General features: G+C 48.0%; 1 protein-coding gene across 2 annotated transcripts in view; it reads left to right on the top strand.

The window, feature by feature from the left end:
- Positions 1 to 18537, top strand: part of CABLES1 (Cdk5 and Abl enzyme substrate 1) — a 109899-nt gene that overhangs the window by 68141 nt on the left and 23221 nt on the right. Inside the window, exon 4 of one of the 2 annotated variants that reach the window (XM_032859772.1) lies at positions 1437 to 1514. The exons of the other annotated variant lie outside the window; for it this stretch is intronic. Coding sequence (XP_032715663.1) covers positions 1437 to 1514 — 78 coding nt within the window. The remainder of the gene's footprint in view (positions 1 to 1436; positions 1515 to 18537) is intronic. 2 annotated transcript variants of the gene reach the window in all.

Here is an 18537-nt window from a genome sequence, read left to right as displayed (position 1 = left end):
ATGCGTCAGTGTGGGATGAATGGGTAGCCCTGGTCCTCCCTTCCCAGGGACGGGGACTCAGGTGCTGCTGTGAAGCCCAGCATGGCCCTGTTTATGGAGGAGCTGCCGTGGGCCCCACCCTTGGACGCACCCTCTGGAACGGCCGGGCACCCTCTGGAAGGGCAGGGAGGCAGCGGAGAGCAGCCCTTTGTGATTGATGTCCTTCCCAACAAGGAAATGAGGAACTCGGTGAAGGGGGAGGAAATGCTTCCTAGGGCCATGACTTCTGAGCTGGGTTTGGAAGAGTAAATAGTTAATACTCTGAGCCTGCTGAGTTGGACCCAGCAGGCAAAGGACGGGCATGCAACAGCAGGGTCTTTTCAAGGTAGGGGACAACAAGTCCTTTAACATGGGTGGATGATAAAGTTGGGGGTGTGGGGTCGTGTTTGCTGAGACCAGAGAAGGAGAAAGAGCCAGAAGACAGAGGGCCTGCTTGGCCATGCCAGGGAACCCAACTTTATCCTGGGCAGGTCGACAATGTAATATCGTAGTTGTAAAAACAAGGTCACAGTCTCCCAACCTTGATGCAGTTAGTGATATTGGGATGTTTTTTTCCCCCCTCTGATTTTTCATCATGATTATTTTAGAAAAAGATTACAAGAGTAAATTTCATATCTGATGTGTGTTTCTACTGTGTTAAAGAATGTTAGGTTTTTAATCTTCTCCACTTGTCTTTTTTTTTTTTTTTTTAAACCAGCATTTCTTTTTGGCAAAAGTTATTTTCATATGCCAGGATAAGTACTTGAGAGAATTTTTTTTAATGTTTTCTTAAGTGGCCTTTGATTGCATAAGAGCATCATGCAGAACTGTTTCCAGTCGTATCTTTATAGCAGGAATGGAGGCTAAGACTGATTATGTAATCGTTCCCTTAATTTATTCTCAGAACCTAACGTGCTGCCAGCATATAAAAAAAAAACCCAGCGATCACCGTGGCATCTGAGCATCTCTTGCTCACGGTTTCTGGCACTATGGCTTTTGCATTGTTCACTACAGAGGAGACATGGATGGTTTCAGTGTGGCATGACTGTTGGCAGCACTGGGCACCCCAGACTCATGGCTCTGTCTGCTCCATTTTGCTGTGCAACCCACAGCCAACAGCTCCCGCTGAGGAGGACTCGTGTGTACTCCTTAGAGACCCGAGCCGGCGTCTTGCATGCTAACCTCTGGGTAAGGAGAGGCCACGTGCTTCAGCTGCGCTGAGGTTGCATTTTGCAAGGAGCACAGAATACCATCTGTCAGAGGAGGCGGCGGGAGTGTGCAAATATTGCTGTGAATTCCATGAATGCTTAATTGCTACAGTTGTTTCTTTTCTTTTTTTTTTTTTTTTAAATTTAAGAGTCCTTGCATTTAGTTTGTTGTTTGTTGTTTGTTCTTTTTTTTTTATTCTTATTTTTTAGAATAGTCCTTATCAGTGGCAGAAGATCCTTCTGTAGTATATTTTCAGTGCTGCCCTATCGTGACAGTGCCCAAGTTGGGTATGTATATGCATGCTTGCTTTCTAGTTCTCTGGGTGAAAAGTGTGACACTGTGTGCATAATGTGGCTGCCCTTTCCGTTTCCAAGAACTTGCCTGGCTCTAACACGGCAAACTGAGTACTTACAAACTGGGCAGAAAGTTCTGCTTTCTTTTCAGCCAGAAAGCTTTCTTGTTATTGTGGGTGGGTGGGTGTGTGTGTGGGTGTGTGTGTGTGTGTGTGTGTGTGTGTGTGTCTCTGTCTCCGTCTGTCCTCACCGTCTTGCCTGCTGTTTACAAATGTGCATTTTGTCCCCTCTTCCAATGCTGTAAAGCAAGAGCAATCCGGGGACCCACCCCATTGCTCGGGGCCGTGTCGGCTTTTGGAGAAAGGTAGGTAAAGAAAAAAATCAGAAAAACCATGTGAACGTCCTGCCTCTTTGCATCTTGGGCTTGGGGCTGGAGACTGACCAGCAGGCTGGAGCAAATACCAAAGCAAAATGGTACAGGAACAGACCTATGTGATTTGCCACAGGCCAAAAGAATGCTTACTTCTCTAGCTCAACAAGCCTTTCCTTTTGCTCTGAAGAGAAGTAGGTAAGTGAGGCTCTGTCCTTGTGGAGCTTCCCCTTCACTCCCTGTGCCAAACTCTGCTGGTTCCTCTGAGGCTTCACGACCTTGCCCCTCACATGTCACCATATCCGGTGTTTATCGCCAGGGAGCTGCCGGTGTTAGGGTAGGACAGCTCACTGCATGGGATGCCAGGAATCGTGCGGCATGTTGACTCCACTCTACAGGTGAAATGCTAGAATTGCCCCCTGGACCCTGTGACGACGGCACACTACCCACTCATGATCGCTGCCCTGTGGGAGGGCGGTGTGGCCTCTGGTGCTGACTCACCATTTATTCATCTTCTACCGTATTCCACGAGCTCTCTCCCCTGGTCATTCCTGTTCACCATGGCTTCCCCCGCCACCGCCCCCTGTTAGACTTTGGGCTGTTCAACTCACCCACGGTCCTTATTTCTGCTCTGTACCGTAAGCTTCATGGGCAGACAGTAGCGCATCTTCATGAAATTCTGACTCGGTCCTGTATTAGATGTGCACCTTAAAGAGTCGCAATAATCTTACTGTTGATTGAGGGCACACTTTGTGCGGGTCCTTTTCATTCCCTGTGTCCTTACAACAACCTTACAAAGTAGGTGTTCTCAAAAAAGTAACAACAAACCCTTCTGGTCAGGGATTCAAGGATCACCTGGGCGTGGCCTATAGAGCTGCCTGCAAGAGACCTCATGAGGAGGCTTGCTTGACCTTACCGACCTGTCGTGGTCCTGGGTTTGGCTGCACCTGACAGCAGGCTTACTTACTCCCTGTGGAAATGGGTGGTACTAGCTCTCAGACTTCTGCGTGACCCAGAAGGCCAGCTCACTAATTTTACACAAATAATCCTGCCAGGGCCCAGATGATGTTGGTGTGACCAGCCTGTGAACACATTTCCAGGGAGATCTGAATCAGCCTGGAGGGTTGTGTGCAAGTTTGTCCTCTCATGGTCAGCTTGGATGGCCACTGTGGGCCTGGCCTTATTTTGTATTTTTCTGGGCTTCCCCTGCTAACCTTTCTGACTGATGTATTCGTCCTCTAGCCATGGTCCATTTTCTCATGTACTGAGTGCTTCCTATGTGACTAGGTGCATGGGTAAAGACAGTAAAAGATGGGCCTGGTTCCTGTCTCCTGAAACTTAAAACCACGAGGGGGAAACACATTAAAATTTCCCATACGATTAATTACTACTTTCAATTAAGGCTTTTAATTAATGTTCAGTCAGGGGACTGCCAAGTCTTTCTGACTGAGAACTCATCTGGTTTCTTAAACATAATCTGACTTCTCTGCTTTCATCTTAGAACTGTTCGTGTTTGTTTCATTCTGGAATGGTGCTCTTCTTTCCAAGTTCTGAGGCCCCCCTCACCATGGTACCCAAGTACTTATCCCCATTTTATAGATAGGACTACTGATCCTCAAGAGTTATGGTCTCAAACATCGCTTTGGGCCAGAACGGGAATTTGAACCCGAGTCCGTCCAGCCCTCAGACTTCCCGTGACTCACTCTGGCCAGCGGGCAAAGTAAGTTCCATATTCACAGAATGCCGTCTGCGAAATGGAGCTTTTATAATAACTGCCTCACGGAGGTGAAGTAAGACTCCCAGGGCAACTAACTATCCACGGTCCAGCACAGCCCCTGACAGCGGTACATGGGGCCAACTTGTCAAGGACCCCAAATTTCTTAAGTAAACACAACGTGGGAATCAGTGAGGAGAACTTGGGAGACTTGCCATTTTCTGCTTGGGCAAATCAGTTTCCTCTGCAGGCCTCTGCGAGCCTCTGCTTGTTCCTCTGTAGGATGGGTTCACAAGTTACTACCAGTGTTGTTAGCTTTGAAGATCCCTGCGTTTTATACAGAGCTCGTGGGAACACAGTTTAACTTAAACTGCCCAGGAAGAGATCACCCCTACTATCTGTGTTTGGTATTCTTATTAGAAATATGTGGCCCTCCTCATCTTTGACACTGGGGGAGAGGGGCATCTGTCACTACCTGGGTCACCTTGACTCCTGCTGGGAGGGCCCTGTGTGTTACCAGGGAGATGTCACCGGGTAGCCAACTTGCTCAGCTGTGCTGCTGGTGACCCCAGAGGAAGTAGCAAAGTGCATTTGGGGGCTCACAGGGCATAACCTCTTCCATCTTTTGACATGAATAAACTCTACTCCTTCCTACTTTATAAATGAGGAAACCAAGGTGTAGTAAGGTTAACTTTCTTTAACAAAAAAACACCGGGTCCGTGGTAATGCTTGACAGACAAAAGAACGTGCCTGTTTCTGTAGCATATTCTGCTTAAGAACTCACAAGGAAAAACGAACACCACTCAAAATATTGTAATTTAGCAGTGAGAAGGAGAAGCAGTTGTGCTTTGTAAATTTTTTGATGAGCAGACATCCTAGAATGAACAACTGCCACTTAAAATTAGGGTTATTTTCACTAATTGTTTGAAATCCCTATGCTCAAATAACGGAAGTATTTATTCCAGTAAATTCTATACATCCGTATTTTATGGCACTTTAGCTCATGCCTGTACAAACCAGTACCTTCTGCTGGAGTTCTCAGTGTGACTGAGACTCAAATCTTAGAATTGCAGGGCTGGAAGGGATTTCAGAGATGACGTGGCCTGGCCTCCCTGCTTCATAGCTGGGGCCCGTCAGGCTCAAGGGTGGACGCCCAGCAGAACCAGCCACTCCAGAGCCCAGTACTCCAGCCACCTTAGCCCACTGACTTCGTGGTTACTGGTTGCCATTTTTCTGCTATGCTTACGCACATGGACTGAGCCACAGGTGCCTGATTATTCCAGACAAGCAAAACCCCCCTGCTGAAAGGGATGATGTCCAACTCCAACTTCATCATAAGGAAGTTTTAAAAACAGGAAACTCAGAAGTTCATCCAGTGTGTACTTGAACCTCTTTTACAAAGCATCTATCAGGATGGCCTTATCTCTTTCCGGCTCTGTTTTCTGGCTTCTCATGCTGCGCTGGAGCTTCCCAAGTCTGGCTCTCACGTCTTGGCTGGACCTGCCTCCCACCCTGACCCCAAAGCTATGTTCTTGGTTTTAAACTGAAATGAGCACACACTTTGGCTCCTGGCATCCATTGACCAAGGCAGACAGGCCAGTCTCAGGAGAGGTTTTACTATTTATTCGTATACTCATTCGTGCATTTCTTCTGCCCCTGTGGGTGGGTACAGACCTTGATGGAGGCTGGGGAGGTATAGGGATGAGTAAGACTCATACTCTAGGAGCTTATGATCAAGCTGGAAGCCAGACATGGAAACAACCAATCCAGCACAACTGGGGATCCCCAAAGAGGTGTTACGGAGTGCTTTAACTACCCCCCCGCCAGATCTTTATCAGCATCCACATTTACAGGGAATCTACTATTGGCAGTAAAAGCTAAGAGTTTGCTCTGTGAGTCTCCATCCCCTTCCAAGTATATTGCCACCCCTGCTTGCCTCCCAGGCAGGAATCCAGGTACTGCTGCCAGGATTCACTCATTCGCTCCATAGAACCCTCGGACCTACTATGTGCCAGGCAATGTTCTAAGCAGTAGGGACACAGTGGTGAACAAGAAGATGTCCCTTTGCTCGTTACCGTCTAAGGGTAGGAGACCATCAGACTTGAGAACCAACAATGAAATGAGTCCTCAGCAGTGAGCAGCTGGAGCACAGAGGAAGGTGCTCAGGGAATTGGGACCAAGGGATCCGGGAGTGCTCCCCAGAGACCAAAGCTCTTCATCAAGATGGAGAAGTGTGAGGTCTTGGAGAAGGGGAGGGGCATATTCCAAGCCTCCCTGGTGACTTAAGAGGATGTAGATGGCCTGGCCCCTTGTGAACTTCTTGGGGTTGGGGTGGGGATTCTCGGTAAGGCCTGGCATTGAGAGAATTGGGTAAAGCATCATTCCGGCAGGACTCCCACTGCCGACCTACACTGCAGCAGTTTGCTCTGGGGGGCAGGGGAGGGGGGTGGAGACCGAAGTGGGCTATCCTGGGACGTCCCGGCCACAGACCCATCACTCAGCCTGCCCCAGGTCTCAGTGCGTACCGGGTGGAGGCTTGAGTAAGACTCTCCAGAGATCCTGCACACGCCGTTCTCACCCTTGTCAATTTTGCTAATGTGGAAGCTGTTAAGTCTGGCTGAACGAGGAGTTTATGAATGAGGCGTGCTTTTCACATTTTCCATCCACCGACGATCAGCTGCTTCTAGCGCTCCTATATGAATAATGAGTCTCCATTCAGTTTTTTAAAATTTGAGACTTTAAAAAAAACAAAACAACAAAAAAAACACGGGTCTGGTGACTTTGTAGCTTTGTTTGGTACATGGTTGCCTGGTGAGGGCTGGATCACCCCAGGGTTGACATGCAGGTTTGGGGTCATTTGGATGCCATCAGGTTAACACTTCAAGCTGACAGTAGTAGAATCTTCACAGTAATTTCTAGGGCCCCTGCTTGAAACAGATTGTCCTGGATGTTTAGTGAGTACCGCAGTCTTCAAACTGTTCTTTCCTGCCTTGATTTATAGGTGAAGATTCTTGAGAAAAAGAGTCTATGTCCTTAGGATTCCCCGACTAGGTAGTCCTGCATGTGTGTGAACATGATAACGGTAGGAACACATGCTGAAGCTTAAAATAATGTTTACGGTACACCAGGCACTATGCTGAGGGCTTTTATACGTTCGCTCATTGCATCATCGCCAGAAGCTCATGCGCTGGATTCTGGGATGGTCAGTTTGCAGATACGAGGTTGGGGCAGGGACTGGCCAAGGTAGCAGGGAGGGCGAGCAGGCAGACCGCAGGCTCTGGGTTCCGCCTGCTGGCTCGGATCCTGCTGGCAGTTACCCGGTGCAGGATGCTGGCTGGCTAGTGTGTACCTGGATGTTGTGGAGCTCAGTGTATGCCCTAGGAAGGCCACCTCCTGGGGACCCAGTGGCTGTGGTGCTGGGTGGTGACCTTCTGAAAGCTTTGGAAGTCGCCAGTTCACACTGTGGCCTGGCTCCTCCAAGGGCAAACTGCAGGTATCTCTAGGGGAAGTCTTGGGTGAAAATAATCTACCATTGCCCTCACCTGAGGGTTTGTTGGCTAGAGAATAGGGTCTACATAGAGCGGAGAGGAGGTCGCATGATGCAGGTGTCCCCGGGTGCAGACAGCCTGGCTGCATGTGGGCGTCACTGGCTCAGGATCCTGAAGTGTTGCTTGCTCAGGTCTCCCCAGTACCCACGCAGCCACGGCCAGGTCACCCACAGACGCCACCAGGAAGCAATCGAGGGACTGGTAGGCGTCTTCCTTCTGTCTTTACACTGTGCTGGAAGATGCTGCTCTTTGAGAAGTTGTGCTAAGTAGTTACATCAGCACCAAACATGTCTTCACAAAAGGATTGGTGACAGGGTTTTTTGTTTGGTTTGGTTTTTTTAAAGATGGTTTTCTTGCCTGCTTAATGAGCTCTCTTCCTTCTTAAAATATCATTTGATTACAGAGTTTGTTTGCGTACAACACTTCGAGAAATCATCTGTTAGGTAAAACTAGGTGCTTCTAATAACTGTCCTCCGTTCCTGCTCTTACAGTTTAGGAATTCAGAGTCTTGCTGTGGCTCTGCTGGGCACGAAGGGATGGAGTGTAGAACAGACAGGCTGAGACGACAGGCTCCACCCTGACTGTTGGTGGGGAGGCAGTGGACTTGGGATGGTCCACAGAATGTCCAGGACAGAGAAGGCAGTGTAGATACCCAAGAGTGACCCAGGGGGAGGCAGTGCAGCGGGGACACACATGCAGCCATGCTCTGGGCTGCCTCTGTGGAAACATGCTGGATGTCGCCACCCCACAGTCACCGGAAGCTCTGACCCCCAGCTCCACTCCATGTTATTTCCACCTCCAGCCTCCACGTGAGGACTTCTGCTCCGCAGAACACAGGCTGCTTCCAGGTGTCTGGGAAATGTAGTCTTTGGCCTTCCTGGGTACTGTGGGCCCATCTCTGGTCTCTGCCGTCAGTGGCTAACTGGAGAATCCACCTGTCCCCACACTGAACCTGTGGAGGCCACCAGAGGACTCCAGGCCTTAACCTGGCATCAGTCCCAGGAAGGAACCATCAGGAAGTAAGGGACCCTTTACTTTGCCCCTTACTGCCCCCCCGCAAACATGCTTCCCTGAAAGAAGAAACTATTAGTGTTTGCAAACAGGCATGTAGTTTGTAAAGAAATAATGACAAAAAGGAACAAAAAGACCTTGCAGTTAGCCAGATACTCCAGCGTTCATTCTTTCCCAGACTTCTAAATTTTCCTGGGTATTTTTTGGTTTCATCTTGAAGAACTTGCCCTTCCTTTACTATTTCTCTAGTATGGATCTATTGCTTCAAGTTTTCTTTTATCTGAAAATGTCTTTGTTTCACTTTCATTTTGTTTTTATGTTGTTTTTTTTTTTTTCCAATTTTATTGAGAAGATGATGTCTAGTCAGACTCTATACATCTCCAAACCCCAGGCGAAAGCAGCACCCCCAGCCCTGGGCCTAAGACTGGTGCTGCCAGCGTGTCTCATCCCCTTCCCAGCCTCCTCAGTTCTCACCAGTGCCTCTGCTGGCTCCTGAGCCTCACCTGGGGCTAGTGTGGAGTTTAGGAAAACACGACCGAAGTCAGATACGTGGGCGCCCTCGCACCCTGGGTGTTTGTTGTTTTTTGTGACTCCTAGGTTTCTGACTCCTGCTGAAAGCCTCTTTCGTGATTTTCTAGATTAATGAGCACAGAGACAGGGCCTTGGGCTCTGGCCTCACTTCTCCTCTCAGACCCGTCTTCTTCCCCATGGCTTCTCTTGTTGGCCTTAACAGGATGCCTGGCCCCGTAATAGGTTCTCCTTGCCTTTGGGGCTTTTATAGTTGGTGCAGAGCTTGAAAGACTGTTCTTGTCCTTCAACCCATTGGAGCTTCTTACTGAAGGAACTCAGACCTCTCCTCCAGGGCCCTTTCTCAGGCCACGGTCACAGTCCCCCTAATGCCCTGCCTCAAGGCCCTACTCGTGTCCTGTGGTCTGTCCCTTAGGCCTGTACTAGCACTTAACAAATTTATTTTAACATCTTTGTAATTTGTCCTTAACCCTCCTTGAGGGTGTGGATTGTCGGTTTTCAAGGCATTGCTCACACTGCAGTGTGCTTAGTAGACACGGTGTTTGTTGAATAAATGAATATAGACAGGATTTCTGAGGACTGTGTCTCTGGACTTTTGAGAATGGCTAATTTTATGGATATGTTATTGTCCCCGAAAATGATGGCCAGACCGTCACCTTCCATAGGAGCAAGTGCTCTCTGGAGGTCCTCAGCCTGGCACCCCATCCCTGTGGGTGTCTTGATAGGAATGGCAGCACCGGACAGGCAGGAGGGGCCTGGAAGGTGCCAACAAGGATGAGCGGTCATGGGCTCCGCACCCTGCTTTTTTGCAAATAGCTGTCGTGGCCACAGTGAAAGCTGCTAAGTCTGCAGTGACTAAAGCGGGTGTCAGGCTGCAGGCACTGAACCCCAGCTAGGTTTCCTCCCCTGACCTACCCAGCCAAATGACCTCCACATGTAGCTTCACTAACACAGTGTATCACTCATGCTGTGCTCTTGGAGTTCCTCTCAAATACTAACGCCCTGAATATTAACCCCAGGAATGCCAAGGGCTTTTTGCTGATGTCACACCTGGTCTTCCCAAGCCCCATCAGGGTTTCCTGGCTTTAACTGGCTTGCTTTTCTAGCCCTTGATCAACATGTGATTTTTTTCCTTTCATGTATACTTAAAGCAGTGGACATCTTTGGGTTGACTTTGGTATCGAGTTAGAAGGGGGTGGTTTTCCCAGAGGGGCAGTGGGGAGTTTCATCTCGTCACTGGTGCCCTTTCCATGTTGGATGAAGTGACGCTTTTGCTTTGGTCCTTCCCATCACCAACTCACACCTTCACACATTGGTGTGTAGTCTGGTCCTCGCTGTCCAGCCTTTTCTGGGGCCTAGCATGGCCAGGTGTGATCAGGGGCATGTGTTGAGAAGGTGCTGGAATTTTCTTGCATGCTTAGATTGAAGACTGGCATCAGGTTGCCCTAACTCCTTTCAAGTAAACTGCAGTTGGGCCCCTGAGTCCCACTAATCATTAGCAGGAGTGAGTTGTCACTCATAACGGCAGGCCGGTGGGCTGAGCTCAGTGAGCAGAAACCACTTCCAAGGGTATAGAAGCCCCTCCTCGACATGAGGGCATTGCCACTTCTCGGGGCATCCCCAGGCTAACTCACTAATGGATACGTGACCCAGAAGGTTCGCCACAGAATGCTATTTCACGTCAGTTCAGTGGTAAGGAGCACACTTCAAAGATAGACATTTAGAGCTGGAAGGAACTTGGAGACTGTTTAGTCCTGTGGTTTTCAGACCCTTTTTTTTTTTTTTTAAGCTGAAGAAACCATTCCTCCCAATACAAGTTTACACAGAATGCCCATAAATAAAATAGCTAACCACAGAGTTATTCCAGAAAAGTGGGTGGGAATGAGAAGCCCACTCATTTTCACTCCATCCTTCATGATCCCAGTAGGAAAACCACAGCCCTCCATCCCTGCCTTCACGGCTGATGGGCAGCTGAAGCCAAGGAGCATAGGTTGCACAGGATAGAGTTGGTGGTCAGGCAGACTCTTCAGTCCCAGCAAATTAACTAGCTTTGCTGGTGCTCACTCATCTGTAGAACCGGCTGTGATGTCAGCCTTGGAGTGTTGAGAGTATCAAAGGAAGTATTACATATGAAAGCTTTGAGCAACCTGCCAGGCCGTATGTAGTAAGTACTCATTAAATGTCCGCTTTGGTTCCATTTTTGTCCAGTCACGGAGCTCTTTCATTGCTCTAAGTCCGCCCCACCATAGCAGGTCTCAGTTCAATTTTTGATGAGTTAGCCAGCACTGTTTCTGCAAACACAAAGGATTCATCTTCAGATCTGCTTTTATCTGGTCTTTAAATTGTTTTCCTTAGTGGTACATGGCTTATTTTTAAAAATCTAGAATGTATGTGAAAATGAAAGGAAGGTAAAATTTACTGAGCCTTTACCTCCTAAACAAAACCTTCATTAACATTTTGGCCTATTTCCTTCCAGTCTTTTTTTTTTTTAACTTCTTATCCAGTAGTACACGTACTTGTATGGGATACGAGGAGATGATTGTTTTGTTTTGATCTTTCTTGCTGGTGGGAAGAAGCTTTGCCAAATCCCACCTTTCAAAACAAGCTATTGGAAGGTGGTCATTGAGAAGAGGAACAGATGTTGCCCGTCTCTTTCACTATAACTGTAACATCAAACCTTCCCATAGCTGTAAACACTCTTCTCAGATTAAGCTTGTAAATTATACTATTTTCTGGGAAAAGTCCCAGCCTTAAACCGGCTCCTCTTCTCAACCAGCAGTTTGCCAAGGCCTGATGGAGTCTTTTTGCCTTTTATCCACATGAGTCACTGCCTTCTCTTTTCTAGTGTAGATCTGTGGTTTGGCGTGGCAACCCTTTGCTTACAAAATAAATTGCAAGTTTCCCGACTCTCTTCAGTAGGCAGACCCAACTTTGATTCAGCTCATCCACACCTCTACCTAAGACCACTGCCCCCTCCTCTTGCACCCCGGCCCTGTCCTCTGGGCCGCTGTGCCATCACCCTGGGACCAGGAGCTGCAAAACAATTTATGGGTTGAGAAGTAGAGAGAGGGGAGAAACTATGGACAGGAACAACTTAGGAGTAAGGATCCTGGGGTCCTGAGAAGGAAAAGGAGCCCCAGAGAGGGAGAGGGAAATAATGCAAACTTGACCCCCTTTAACATGTTGCTGAAGGTCAGCCCCAAACCAGGAAACCATGAGAGAGACTCCACTTTTTCCTATTTCTTTTCCCCTTTACACCCTCTGACCTGTTGCTCCTACAACCAGAGCTCTTGGTTTGCCCAGGGCTAGTTTGGTGACATTATAGGCTCAAAGAGCACTGTGTGGGCGATCTCCATTTGTAACATAGTGTCAGTGGGAAAATGCATTCCAAGTTCCAGACAGCCAGCTCAAAAGCTTTGGAACACAACCACTGGGGCGTGAGAGACTGCAAGCGTTGTATTGAGGGCCAGTCCCAGGACCATCTCTGCATACGGGAACTGAGACAAGTGCCCAGATGCACTTTATTTTCTGAAACAGACCTCAGTAAGTATTTCTGTATATAGGGATCTGATTCAGAAGGAAGTAGCAGTGAACCGAGTTAACTTGTGACTCAGGGTTATGTAAAGTAACCACGCTGGATGATTCCGGCTTGTTGATGGCTGTGTAGGAACGGACCCATTCAGATAACCAGACCTGACTAAATGATAGTGACTGGGTTCGCTCACTACGTACGGTTGTATCTGAGACCATGCTGTGAAGGAGATGGCTTCCCAGTGCAGCACAGGTTATCTCTGGGGGCGTGTTTTAAATAATAGTGTCCAGGGGTACCTGGGTGGCTCAGTCATTTGAGTGGCTGACTCTTGGTTCCAGCTCAGGTCGTGATCTCAGGGGCATGAGGTTGAGCCCTGCATTGGCTCTGCGCTTAGCAGAGAGACTGAGATTCTCTGCCTCTCCCTCTACACTCCTTCCCCAGTTCCCCTGTCGCTCGCTCGTTTGCTCTCTCAAATCATTTATTTATTTATTTATTTATTTATTTATTTATTTAATTTGCTATAGAGAGAAAGAGGGGAGCGGCAGGCAGAGGGAGAAGCAGGTTCCCTGCTAAGCAAAGAGCCCAGTGCTGGTCTCTATCCAGGTCCTGAGATCATAAAAGGAGCCGAAGGCAGACACTTAACCAACTGAGCCACCCAGGTGTCCCAGTAAATAAATAAATCTTAAAAAAGTAAATAGCAGTGCCCACATGGTATTTGTTTATGTCCTTAGCTTTTGGCATGGGGGCCTTTCAGATGAGGTCATCCTCTTGGGTCTGTTTCCTGAGTGTTGATCATTGAGAGATCAGCCGTAGAGAACAGCTGCTCTGAGAGGGGGCCTGGAAGCCTGAATGCCCCCTGCCATCCCCCTCTTCCTCCCTACCCACTTTCTCCCAGAAGATCTCTTTTTGGTTGTGGAAAATTACACATTCACAAATTGTGTTTCTTTCCTCACACCAACCATATTCCCACACAGAGACAGATTCTGGAATGATCTCATGGATGAATCATGCCGTTATCCGGCTGTTTATAGGAGCTGCCTTTAGACAAAAGATTTTGGTGTAAGCTACATTAAGACCGCTTCATTGTCTGCCAGTTACCCTTGGGGGACTGGCTTATCGATGGAGTGCTGAGTGTGAGGCGCAGGCCTTGTAGACTAAAAGCCGCTTTGATTTCATTTTTTCCTGTCAGCCCTGGGCTTTGTTCCATTGACTCTGAACTGTGGCGGTGTAACGCTCTGCTCTGATACAAGTAAGCAGACCCAGTCCAAGATGGCAGCTGTATTGTATCTGAAGAGGCGAGACATAGGACTTCTTAAACTATGATAAATACTTAAATCACTGAGTTCCAGTTGATGCATAATCTCTTAATTAAAATTAAGTGGTATTTCCTAATCCAGCTTTCAGGCTTTGCTCTCTGCAGTAAATCTCTTTTTTTCTTTCTCTTTTTTTTTTTTTTTTGAAAGATCTAGAAATCCTATTAATATTTAACTGGCTTTTAAATTATTTATGCATCAAAGTGTTTAAACTATTGTTGTTCCTTAACGAGCAAGTGCCCAGTGGTGCTTCTGGTTGGCGTTACAAGGTCTCAAGTTTAGAGCACCATTAAATGATCACAAGTGGCAGTCAGGCCATCCTGGAAGCTAAAAGCCCTGGAAACTAGTTAATTGGATTACTCACAGAGTTCCATCTGCTTTCCAGGTGTTAAGTATTTAAATCATACCTTTCTTTTATTAGGAGTAACATTGGTTCACTAATCATATACTCCTTAAGAGAAAGGGCTTACCTTATTTTTTTTATTTCTTTTTTAAAGACTTTGTCAGAGCGAGCCTGTGTGCATGCGCAAACAGGGGAGGAGGGGCAGAGGGAAATGCAGACTCCCTGCTGAGCGAGGAGCCCCATGCGGGACTCCATCCCAGAACCCCAGGATCATGACCTGAGATGAAGGCAGACATTTAACCGAGCCACCCAGGCATCCTGAAACTTCTTGTTACTTAATAGGGAATCTGGTTTGATCAGTTACATGCATTATGGCTCCATGAGTATCAGAAAAGGTAATGAAAGATCATTTTGCCTGTTAAACGCGATGAAATCAGGAGTTGGCCATAGTGTGGTGGCAGTGACCTAGTTAATCCCCTTTGGGTACCAGGATATCTAGATTGGCCATCTCCTCTGACCAGATGATTCCACAACTGTGGATCATCTGCATTTACTTTTTGCCATGAGAGCTGAAACCAAGACCAGTCTGGCAGGGGGATTTGCAACCACCAAGTCACAGGCTTTCAAGGAGAGTTACACTCAGTGAATCGTGGTCCCATTCTAAGAAGAATAGGGTTTCGTTCCACAAAGAACCAACCTCTATTTCTGCCCCTTGCTTAAGGGCATAACTGCTGCTTGGCTGTCTCCCCAAATGGCATTTTCATCTTCTGTTTTCATTGCTTCCCCCATCTTCTGGGATCCCCTGCACCGTCCCGCCTTAAACCATCTCCCAGCCACCCCCATCCGCATCGGCCAGACTTTGTAAGAAAACCTTTGTGCTGGTTTTCAAAGTGTGTCTGTTGCTTACAGCCTCTGCAAAACAAACTTGAATAGATGAGAAATGAGCTCTTGTAGCTAAGTAGGTCTGAGCTATAGCGTCACCCGGGCCTGTGGAAGAGAAGAAAACAGACCCTTGCATTGTCCATGGTTCCCAACCGCTGCTTCTGTGAGTGCATTGGTCCAAATGAGATCCTTCCCTATGACCTGCCTAGCCACGTCCATCTGTGAGTGCGAGCTACGGCTTGTAAACCGTAATGCACACAGCTTTGGCCAGTATCCACATATGGTATTTGAACTTGCCTCCATGCCATTTTTAGAAGAAGGCAGAACATAAATTAATATTTGGACTCTACATGGATCTGGGGAAAATAATCTCCTAGGCTTTTCAAAGAAACTGGAAAGTCCGACTTCATTCTGCTTTCAATTACTTACAGCTGAAGTTCCGTGTTCTCCAGTTTTCTCTCCTGCTCCTGGAGGGTTAATGCTAGCTTTTGAGCCAAACAGATATTTCTGTTTTCATACACGATTTTAATGAGAATTCAGGACAATGATGTTAGAAAGGAAACATCAAGATTTTATCATGACTCCCTGGGGACTTCTGCTTAATCCTTTTTCACTGAAGTTTTTAAAAGATTCTTTCTGGGTGAAGCAGCAGGACCGTTCACAGTTCCCTTCTGTAGGCAACTCTTCCTGGCTCCCTAGACCAGGGGTGTCCAGGGCCATAGTCTCTTGCTTGCTTTACAGTCCCGCCTACAGTCCTGAGCGGCTGCCTTACCTGTAAATCAGGTGACGCAATGTGCATGCAGTCTCTGTGTACATAGGTCAAATTGGGCAAACAACAGCATTTTCGGGTGGCTCGTGTTAATACAACGTTTCAGCAAGCACTTAGCTAAGGAACCTAGAAAAGTCTGTCAGCCTCTTTATGAAAGATGCCATTTTCAGATGCCAAATATCTTAATATAGAGACAATAAAAAGCTAGGAAACCAACATACTACCTAGCTTAGATGAGATCTGTGCCTCGATCGGTGGACATGCACATGCAAACAGATGTGTGTACAAGTGTGCTCCTAATTCAGTGCCACCAAAACGGCAGCCCGGAAGTTAGGGACAAACTCTTCTTGAGTGGGAGGCAGAAAAATTGGAAAGTCTGCCCTCAGCCACTGCCATGAAGCTGTGGGTTTTCTGGAGCAGATATATTTATTACCATGTGGATGAGGTTTTGAAGTTCAAATGGAGCAGATAGCAGGGCACCAGATGTGGTGTGTGGAAAATGTCTCATCTTAAAAAAAAAACTTAATATGAACTATTAATGTCCCACCTCCCCAAGACTAAAGCGAAATTAAAACATAATCATCACTGGGCATCCTCCTCTCTCTCCACCAGGATGTGTAAAGGACCTGCAGTCTCTCTCATGCCTCAGATTTGGGGACCCTGCTGCTCTGTGCCTCACCTAGGATGTGCATTTTATCACTGTCAGGAGCCCTGTTCCAGAGTGTTGAAGGGTTGCAGGACGTGGGTCCCCTTTGAACACGAGTCCCACGGTCTTCCTTTCCCTCCCCACAGAGGGTGGTCCTGTGCTGGCTCCATCTGCAGGGTCCTGCCTGTCTCCCACCTCCTCTGGGACACCTGACACAGTCTCTTCTCCAGTGAGCCGGGCCTGGAAAGTAAACACCCGGAGGCAGTGGCCAGGCTGCTTGTGGAAGGCTTACTTGGTCCAATACAGTAGCCGCTTGCTATGTTATTAGCTTACTAGCTAGCTGTTGAAATTTAAATTGACTGAAATGAGGGGTCCCTGGCCGGCTCATTCGGTAGAGCATGTGACTCTTGATCTTGGGGTTGGGAGTTCGAACCCCACGTTGGCTGTAGAAATGACATAAAAATCTTTAAATAAATAAATTAATAAATAATAAATGAACTAAAATAAACAATTCAGTTCCTCAGTCAAGTGATCGCACTTCAGGTACCCCGTTGCCACATAGAGCTGCTGGCTAGCACACCGGACAGCTCAGACGGAGGATGTGTCCGTCTCTGCAGAAAGCACTGTTGGACAGGACCGGTCCGTAACGAGCAGTCTGCGTTGTTCCTAGGAGCAGTTGAGGGTGGATCCACTGCACTCTGGGCCTGTTTTCTGACTCAGCTTGGCCTTAGTTACTGAGAAAGGACAATGATACAAGTGAAGGGCTGTGGGAAGTGATGGCTGCAGGGAGCAGACCCACACAGTCATTCTCGAGAGATGGGTTCCCGTGGTTACGTGTGGGGGCGCTGTGCCTGTTACCCTTTGTCCTCTGGGTGGTCCAGGGTGTCCCGGAGGTGCTAGAATACTCACTGGATCTGAGAACCCCTGTTTGTTTAAGTGCGTTTTGGGATTTGTCTCATGAGAGGCATCTAGGCTGTTTGTGCACACATGAAGTTGAAATGCATGTTAGGGCTGCATTTCCCTCGGGGGCGGCATCGGGAAGGGGAGTGTGGTTTGAGCATGGCCAGTTTCCTTCTGTGAACTGGGTTGTGTACCTCAGCACGGAGGGGCCCCTGGCTAAGGCAAGTCTGCCCAGGGAAGCAGGAGCCTGGGAGCAAATTGAGACCGATGGTATGGGGCATGATAGAAAAATAGCCTCGCCCCTGCCATCTGTGTAAACCAGCTCTGGTGAGGCAGCAAAGAGCCAGGCTACCTGGCTTCTTCAAGTAAATACTGCACGTCAGACATTGTGTAGGTAGGACACAAACACGGAATGAGCCTCTGTCCTTGCCTGCAGCCGGCTCTCCGTTTAGGAGCACCCTTAAAATGGGCATATTTTAATATCTGTACTTCTTTGGGTTTTCTTACCCCGTGAAGATAGGCCCTGCTTTTAAATTAGATTCAGCCCTAAATAACATTCTCTGTCTGGCAAAATGGAAACAAGGAGACAGTTGTTTGGGAGTTGGGAATTTGAGGCCCGTGCCCGCTGGGTTGCGCTTCCGGCAAGGAGGATGTCCTGGAAGCGAGCCGGAGATCCTTTGGTGAAATGCAAGGCACTGCTGTCTTTGTACCCGCTCCCCTCCTGGGCTCCCACTGCCATCCCCTTTCTCCTTGCCCGCCAAGGCCACTTTTGCCTCGTTGCCTGGTTCAGGTTCTTGCTGTGTTGGCATTTCCCTTTGTGAGGGCAGGCCGCCTGGACAGCTCCCGCAGGAGGCGGGGCAGCAGGGTGGGTGGTCTCTGGCGTGGGCCATCCCCGGGTTCTGGTGGCCTTGCTGAGCCCCACTTTGCTCCCCGTCTGCTTGCCTGGTCTTTCCAGCTGCAGATTGGAGATCCGGACCTGGAATGCAGGTCTCTGTTCACAGGGCATGTTTATAAAGTGACGTGATTTCAGTCATCCTGGATCTCACGGTCCCCCCAGAGAAGAGGCGCCCCCCCCCCCCACTTCAGGAGAATGCAAGCACATGCCCAGAGTCCTCCCATTGTTCACAATATGCTTGGAGCTCTGGATGGGATGGTCTGCACCTTCTAACAGTGTCTACAGCTCTGTGAGTTACTGTCCTATTTTGTACCATCCCTAGTGGGTGAGCTTGATGTCTGGAATTATCTGAAGTCATTTACAGTCTTGTGCAGTCTGTGGTCAGTAGGCTAGGGGGAAGGGGGAAAGCCCTAATTCAAGTAATAGTGTTTAGAATAAAAATATGTATAAATATAAAGCTTGCAGACTGGGATGGGTTCCAGAGAGTTTGAGCATGGCAATATTATGGTGTCCTAAGGAGACTACTTTAAAAAATGCGATACTTGATGTAATTTTTGGTTATTCCT

Source organism: Lontra canadensis, unplaced genomic scaffold (genome assembly GCF_010015895.1).
Source record: "Lontra canadensis isolate GAN:19392208 unplaced genomic scaffold, GSC_riverotter_1.0 scaffold17, whole genome shotgun sequence".
NCBI lineage: Eukaryota > Metazoa > Chordata > Mammalia > Carnivora > Mustelidae > Lontra > Lontra canadensis.
This window is presented reverse-complemented; position numbering and strand designations above follow the sequence as displayed.